The sequence below is a fragment of the Gossypium hirsutum genome, chromosome D04 (genome assembly GCF_007990345.1).
Source record: "Gossypium hirsutum isolate 1008001.06 chromosome D04, Gossypium_hirsutum_v2.1, whole genome shotgun sequence".
NCBI classification, from domain to species: Eukaryota; Viridiplantae; Streptophyta; class Magnoliopsida; order Malvales; family Malvaceae; genus Gossypium; species Gossypium hirsutum.
In genome coordinates this window covers 7,536,495-7,544,972 of record NC_053440.1, presented here as the reverse complement: position 1 = coordinate 7,544,972, position 8,478 = coordinate 7,536,495, and the positions used below count along the sequence as shown (strand labels likewise).

The following is an 8,478-nucleotide window of genomic DNA, read 5'->3' as shown; positions in this document are numbered from 1 at the left end:
TGTCCAGTTTTTCCCTTTCTATGAATAATCTTCAAAAAGCCCATATTTCCATATTGAAATCTTGTTATCAACCACGATTGGAGAGAAACAGAACATACCAGTTAAACCCTTAACATATAAACCCTAAAACATTAATATTTTTAATTAGAAATGAAATTTTGAAACAAGAATAAAAATTTATTCAGTTATACATATATATTATCAAAGATAAATAATTTGATTCTATGTTAGCAACTAATTCCTTAAGAACAAGAGATACGAATTTTTTTTCCCAACACAAGCAAAACCCAAATCTTTTTGGGGGAAAAAGATTAATGAATAGATGAAGGGGAAAACAGATAAGAAATGTAGGGCAATACTCCTCGCTTTGACTGCTAGAACTAAAGCAGCAAAGCGGCCATGGAATCCCTTACCAACCCAAAAGAGAGATGGTGTTAATATGCGCCAATCGCACTAGTGTGCGCCACGATTTGTAAAGAACCTCTCCCGTGGAATACCACGCCACCCCTTCTTTTACGGGGGCAGCGCTCGGCCTTTGGCGCTGCATTTTTTTTTCTCTTTCTTTCTCTTTTATAGTCACCTATCGTCCTTCAAACCCTAACTTTACTTTCCTCTTTTCCCTTTTTGCCATCACTTTTTTCCCGATTAACATTTATATCCTTTTAGGTTTAGCAAATATATAAATATAAATGCATACACGTGAATCGTGAATTGTTACGCGGACTGCTACATCTCAAAATTTAATGTTTTGGTCAAAATTCTAATCAAGAAAATTAACTCTACTTTTTTTAAAAGATTAATGATTAAATTTAATTTAAAAAAATAAATAAATACCAAATTGACAAAAAATGTAAATGTTAAAGGTTAAATTTATCATTATACCAACCTAAATATAAAAATTCCAAACAAGTTAAAAGTTCCTAATAGTCCCAAGCAACTTAATTACTTAACCCTCTTTATATAATGTGAATTATATATATCAGGGTTTTTTACCTAAATAGGATAGAAAAAAAAATACTGAAATAGTATGTCAGAAAATTTTTTTACCAAAATAGGTTACTTTTTCATTGGAGCCTATTAGATAGACGCCAATGAATAAAATAATAATTTGTTTTGAATAAAATATAATTTATACTTTTCCGAGTTAGTATATAACCCGTATAATACATAGTATTAGCGCCTATCTGGAAGGCGCCAATGGTGGTGCCTATTTGGGAGGCGCCAATGGTGGTGCCTATCTAGGAGGCGCCAATGGTGGTGCCATATTGGAAGGCGCCAATACTGTGATTTTTCTCTATAAATACCCCCAACACAGACATAAATTTGACTACAGAAACGGAAGAAAGAAGAAGAAATGAAGTAGAAGAAAAGAAGGAAGGAAAAGAAGAAAAAAAATTAGGTATTTTGGTTTTTTTTAAATAGAATGTAGAGTCTTGTTAGTAATTTTATTGTTTGAAAGTTATTTTGTCATGTTATTAATTTTGTTAGCTTCTGAATGAAAAATTTTGCATTAAAATTTTTATGTATTTTGTTTACATTTTGAAACTGTTTTAAGAAATTTGAAATTCTTTTTTACAGATCTAGTATTGAAAATGGAGAATCAGTTTTTTGTATGCGTTTATTTCGATGGAGAAATTTTAACAACAACAGTGGGATGTATATTTGAATGTCGCAAACAAGTAGCAATGAGATTTGATAGAAATATCTTGTTTGATGATATGAAGGAAAAAATTTGTGAAAAAATTTATAGACGTTGTGGGAGAAGGATATCAAAAGTTTTCTACAAGTTTCCAGTATCAACAGATCCAATAAAATTTACCGAAATGGAACTTGTAGACGATGAAGACGTGGAAACAACGGTCGCTCTTTATTGTGGGACTTCGAGTAACAAAAATGCACCGATTCAATTATTTGCTGAGTTAGCCAGTGTGGAGGCAACTGAAGATCCCACTCCATTCGGTGAAGAAGATGGAGTTGAAGCGCCGTGTATGGTGGTTCCAGTATCGTATGTTGATAGTCAATCACCTATACATGGGATAAATATTGATCTTAATGCTGCAGCCGAGACTGATGTGGTTGGTGATGATGTATACTATAGTAGTGATCCTGTTGATTACGAAGTGGATAGTGAGAGTGATCCCGACGCAGACGAGGTCCCGGATGATATTGACGACGAAGGGGTGAATGAGGATGGAAATGTTAATGCGTATTCAGTCGAAAACCAGATTCGTCGTATTGTGATACACAATAATCTTAGGGCACACATGTCTCGGATAGACCCCGATACGGCACGGGCAGCTGAGTTTCCGGAGTACCTTGAAATACCACATGGTTACCGAATGGGCGTATATTCTAATCCAGATGAGTTACGCGTGGGCCAGAGATTTGAAAGTAAGGAAGAATGTATGTTTGCGATTAAGCGGTATAGCATGAATATATCAGTAGATTACAAAGTCATCGAGTCTAAATCAACATTATATATTGGAGAGTGTTGGAGGTTGGCAGAAGGCTGCAATTGGCGGGTACGAGCTGCATTTATGCAGAAGTCGCAGATGTGGGAAATACGAAAATTTGTTGGGCCCCACACATGCACTTCAACACGTATGACAGAAGATCATCGAAAACTTGACTCCAAAACTATCTGTACATGCATCATGCCAATGGTGAAAGACATGCCGACCATTAAAGTTTCGGTACTGATTGCTGAAATACAAGCACGATTCCAGTATCGAGTATCATATCGAAAGGCATGGATAGCTAAACAGATGGCAATGGAGCAATTGTACGGAGATTTCGATGCATCGTACAATGAATTACAGGGATGGATAGCCGCCATGAGGGAACACGTGCCGGGGACTGTAATTGAGTTGCAGACACGATCTTATGACGGTCCAAATGACCAACTACAATCGAGAAAAAGAATTTTCCATCGGATGTTCTGGACTTTTGATCAATGTGTGCGCGCATTTCCCCACTGCAAACCATTTGTACAAGTAGATGGAACCTGGCTATATGGAAAATACACACAGATCTTACTTCTTGCGGTTGCTCAAGACGGCAATAGGAATGTACTCCCGATAGCATTTGCCATCGTCGATAAGAAGAACATGGAATCGTGGGAGTTCTTTCTTACCAACCTGCGGAGGTATGTGATTAGCAATGATAATATTTGCATCATTTCCGATAGAGGAAAAAGATTAATTGCAGCCATTAGGCGTTCTGGTGTACCATGGCGATCTGTTTACTGCATCCGGCACATCGCGGCTAACTTCCAGCGAGATTATAAGAATGCAGACTGGAAGAGACAAGTTGTGAGAATGGGTAAAAAATTACCTTAACTTTTAAATATAAGTTTTGACGAGGGCTTTCGTTATGGTCAAATGACTACAAACTTAGTAGAGGGGATCAACGCTGTGTTATTAAAAACACGGCATCTTCCAATTTCATTTGTCTTCTCGGCAACGTTCTACAGGTTGGCTACCTTGATGCCAAGAATGGGTCAGCAACAAGTGAACCAGATGGAGGAGGGACATGTCTTTGTCGAAGGCATTAGGGATGCAATGGTTGTAAACCGTCGAATGGCGAGGTCGATGACAGTATAAGTATATTCACGACATAATGAAACGTTTCGAGTTACAGAGACCATCGGTCGTCGACCCAGTATACCACCTAGGTCCTACGGAGTTGATCTCCGAAATAGACGGTACGATTGCAGAAGGTTTCAAACACTTCATTTTCCATGTGCACACGTCGTGGCAGCTTGTGCTAAAGTTGGGCTCAATGTAGAACAATTTATCGATGAAGTGTACAACATCGAACGCACGTTGCGTGTATGGGAAAACGAGTTCCCCGTGCTTCCTGACCTATCTACTTGGGAGGTGCCTTCGGCGACCTTCGAGCTAGTCCCAGACATAAGGTTGCGTAGAAACCTGAAAGGTCGTCCGCAATCATCCAGAATCCATAATGAAATGGACATTAGGGAGAAATCTGACGGGAATTTGTATGGCGTATGCGGATTACCCGGTCATAATCGGAGTAAATGCCCTCTCCGAAACTACCATGTTGGACAATCGTCTCAATTGAGTAGAAATTGATATGTACTTCATTACATAAATATGGTTTGAATCACAAAATTGTCTACAATTTGTTGCAGTTATGGAGACATTTTTAAACCATTGTAATTTTATTTAGATAAGATTGCAATATTCATACAAAATTACAATATTCATAAAAAAATTATAATATTCATACAAAAAAGTTAAAATATTCTACAAAATTCTAATCTAAACTATAAACACTAAATATAGATAATTTATAATTAATAATTAATAACAAAAAATTCACAATATCTTCTAAAATATATTCTAAAAAATTCACAAACTATAAACTTTTTAAATTATAAACAAAATTATTTATTCAAAAAAATTCACAAACTATAAACTTTTTAAATTATAAACTTTTTATGGAACGGTGGGCAGAGGACACCATTGGCGCCTCTCCATGAGGCTCCTTCATTGGCGCCTCTGCATGAGGCTCCTCCATTGGCGCCTACTAGGTAGGCGCCACCCGACCCAACCCGACCCAACAGTATTCTGACCCGTATTTTTTTTAAAAAAAATATTAAAAAAAGTATAAATTATATTTTATTCAAAAAAAATTATTATTTTATTCATTGGCGCCTATCTAATAGGCTCTAATGAAAAAGTAACCTATTTTGGTAAATTTTTTTCTGACATACTATTTCAATATTTTTTTTTTCTATCCTATTTAGGTAAAAAACCCTATATATCATAATCTACATAGTTAATTACATGGGTTTAAGTTATATATCATTAATATAAGAATATACATTATAATATTATTATCATATATAAGGTTATAGGTTATTATAATATATCATAAAGTTGGTTACATGTTTAGGGTTTAAGTTTATATATCATTAATATAAAATTGTTTATTGTATATATATTATAATATACCAGAAAATTAATTACACATTTAAAATTTAGGTTACATATCATTAATAAAAAAATGTACGTTATAATATCATAATTGTATAATAAGTATTGTACATTCATAATTTACTTATATATAACAGGTCATATATTATATGTAGTTAAACATGTATGTATACTATTTTTATAATATAATACGTACTAAATATAGTTTTTCTCGCATTACAAAATAAATTTATATTATAATATTATTTTAATTATATATATTAATTAACTTTTTGGTTTGAAGTAACTTAATTAAGTTAATCAAATAACATTAATGACCGCATAAATATTTAGATTTGTAATTTAAACCATGCATAAGTAATTAAATTTGTAATTTACCCTAAATGTTATTATGATCAATTAAAAAAAGAATTAATTTCGATAAATATTTAGATTAAATTATTTAAAAGGAGGAAATAAATTGCACAAAATTATAAACTATCTTACTAGTTACAACAATGGAGCTTCAATTTTTCTTACATATGTTTCATTTATATCAAATCAAAACTCAAAATTTAAAAGCAGATCGAATACTTGCAGAAAGATGGATTCTACATTCAACAGAGGGCAGTGCAGTAAGGACTCACAGTTTAACCTCGGAAAAATAGGTTGATGAAACAGCCAACCCCTCGGCATCATATGTTCGAACGAGTCGTTGTCTCTTACCAGGTGCGTCGAGCCAACAGAACTCCAAGTGGAATGACTTGGATTCAGCTACACTCTTTGCAATATCAGAAGGGTATCCCATATACATACCACCTGGTAATAATGTCAACTGGTATGCTCCTTCAAATTCAACTGAGTTATTCGAGATCATACCCGTCCAGTGCACATTAGTCCTTACTCCACGTCTGCTGTCCATGGAGGTAACATCCTGATCATGTATTTAGAAACAAGGAACACAATGATAAAAGACCAAGAGTCTGATAACAATAAATCGACGAAAATAAGAGCATCAAGACGGACAAAAGCTGTAGACTATACGGTAATTGCATGGGAACAAAAACAACCCTTTCGGTCATCATATATGCAGTCAAGAAGCTTATATAAATCAATTTCCACTGCAGGATTCCATGACTCTTGGCTTTTCAGGAGAATGAATACGTGTACTTGGTTTAAACCTATGTTACTCAGACTTTTGGACACTTGAGAGAAAAGAAAAGTCAACAGATGCATACCTGGATGAGCTTTTTCTTGTCGTCCATTTCAAGATAAGAAACTGTATCAGCTTCGGTCATCGTCGATCCATAAACACCACTGCGTTTTGTTACAGAATGACCTTCCCACTTGCCTAGAAATGGTAAAATCCGGTCCTCTCCATCCTACAATCAATAAAAAACAATATTCATATACACAAATCTTATTACAGGAAGTTTGACTTACCGTCAACTAAAACAAAGTGGAGGAAGATTGATTACTATTATATTGCCAAGTGATGGATGAACGAGTGGGCCATCACCTCTATCCTCAAGGAAGATAAGAAGCATATCCACAAAGCCTTTGGGGTCCATGATATGGAAGGCCCTTGCTCGTCGATCCTTTGCTTGTGAATATAGGCAATTTTCACAAACGATAGAAGGCTGGCAAGAAGGAAGCTTAACATTTCTGTCAAGTAAAACAAATAGTTACTTCTTTTAACCTGATGCCGTGTGCATATGGGGATCAGGAGAAATCAGAGGAAACTGTGTTGAAGTGAGCCATTGCCCCCAAAAGATAATAATAAAACAAGTTGGCTAGCAACCCTACCAGACAAGCATGAAGCTTCAGTGGAAATTGATTTACAAAATCCATTCTCAAAGGTAAGTCGAAATTCAGAAAATTTATTCAAAACGGGGAGCTATGATTGTTGACACCATACATCATGCGTTATATATTACTGCTGGTTTTCAGCATAGCAGCACCTCAGAATTCATTCATCATAACAGAAAAACTTGCGCAAAACAAACAAGCAGTTTCGAATTTATGCAGCAAATTCATTACCAATGCTCTAACTTAATGAGAAAGAACTGGTATTCCGATTCTTTCACTATTCGAAATCATTCAACTCATAAAACAAATGCCCTTCCAAAATCAAGAAGCACTTACTTTGGTGATTCCTCTCCGGTGTCATCTTCCCCCAATACCCCTTGCCGTAACACGGTCTCTAACATTCCGGCGGTTTGGTACCTCAATGAAAAAGCCCTCTCATTGGGGAAAAAGCCAATCTGCAGACTAAACATAATGGATATTCTAATAGAAGAAAACAAACTTTAAAAGCTTGGATATGATAATAACAATATAAAGAAGGGCGAAACTCGGCTGATTTTGAATAGGTGAATGATCGGAAAAGCTCACCTGTTGATATTTGTCAACAGTGAACATATTTGTTTCTTTTATTTTGTATTCTGCCCATTCAGCTTCCTCATCATGTCCAGAAATTGAAGTACTTGATTGAGGCTGTTCAATGTACAACCTAGAAAATACAATTTTGTTAAGCAACTTGGAAAGGAGAAATATTTGGAGTAACAATGCCTAATTGCTTTTTTCCCAATTCAGCTTTAAAAAAGTTAAGTGAAAGAAAAAATAAATAAAGAGTAAAAGCAACAACCAAACAGAACTAACAAATTCAAAGAGTTAAGTCATCAACAAGATCATATGAACTTCCATAAGATAAAAGAATCATATTTCACCCACACAGAACTTCAAAAAATAAATATAAGAAACTTAAATTGCTAAAATTGAAAAGCTTACGTTTGAATGAGGCTGATGAGTTCATCTTCCCCATAACAACTTGCGGAAAGCCGAGTACTAATTTTTTGCAATAGATTTCCATTTCCATCAAATTGCTGCAAAATTCGAAGAACTTGTTTTTGAATTATTTAAGAAACGATGATAACTAATATTGAGCGAGAAATGGATAAATTACATGGAAAGAACCGGTCCATTTGCCGGAATTAAGGTCGAAAAACTGGCGGAGATTATCGATGCTCATGTAATGTTGTTCTTGGACAGGGGCGGAGTTGGCGGCTCGGAGTCTGGAGGTCCGAAAGGAAGGAAATGGGTTGGAATGGGGAAGTTTTGGAAGGAAAGGGAAGGGTTTGGGTGAAGGGGAAGGAAAGACAATGCAAGAGTAACAAATTGAAGCCATTGAAAGTAAAAGGGAGAGACTGTTGTTTGGACGGAGTGGAGACACCTTGGTTGATTTCTATTAATAACTTATCCGCTTTAAATTTGGTGTACTTTCATCCTTAAGTTTTTTGAGTTCAATTCTTTGGAGATTAATTTTTTTTAAATTCTTAAAAACTTATATAATTTTTTAAAAAATTCAAAAATATGTTAGAATTTTTAAAAAAAATCGAAATTATACAAGAATTTAAAAATTAAAAATATCTCGAAATAAATTTATATAAAATTGTATAAAAATTATATAAAATTGTATTTAGTTAAAAATACAATCAATTATATAAATATTATATTTTAAAATTTTTTAATAAAAATT

The 8,478-nt window shown here is 34.6% G+C and overlaps 1 protein-coding gene across 1 annotated transcript; it reads right to left on the bottom strand.

The window, feature by feature from the left end:
- Window positions 1–5,421: 5,421 nt before the first annotated feature.
- Window positions 5,422–8,259, bottom strand: LOC107897373 (uncharacterized). Its single transcript, XM_016822813.2, has 7 exons — window positions 7,906–8,259; window positions 7,731–7,825; window positions 7,335–7,452; window positions 7,086–7,204; window positions 6,419–6,605; window positions 6,179–6,322; window positions 5,422–5,874 (listed from the first exon to the last, which is right to left on the bottom strand). The coding sequence occupies exons 1-7, from the start codon at window positions 8,125–8,127 to the stop codon at window positions 5,584–5,586; spliced, it is 1,176 nt and encodes a 391-aa protein (XP_016678302.1). The 5' UTR covers window positions 8,128–8,259; the 3' UTR covers window positions 5,422–5,583.
- Window positions 8,260–8,478: the final 219 nt, after the last annotated feature.

What these genes read in the sequence shown, in the direction of transcription:
- LOC107897373 (XM_016822813.2), bottom strand. Translation starts at nt 8,127, where the DNA reads ATGGCTTCAATTTGTTACTCTTGCATTGTCTTTCCTTCCCCTTCACCC. An exon ending in AATGGACCGGTTCTTTCCAT is followed by an intron (nt 7,826 to 7,905) that starts GTAATTTATCCA and finishes CGAATTTTGCAG; the next exon opens with CAATTTGATGGAAATGGAAA. An exon ending in CTCATCAGCCTCATTCAAAC is followed by an intron (nt 7,453 to 7,730) that starts GTAAGCTTTTCA and finishes TGTATTTTCTAG; the next exon opens with GTTGTACATTGAACAGCCTC.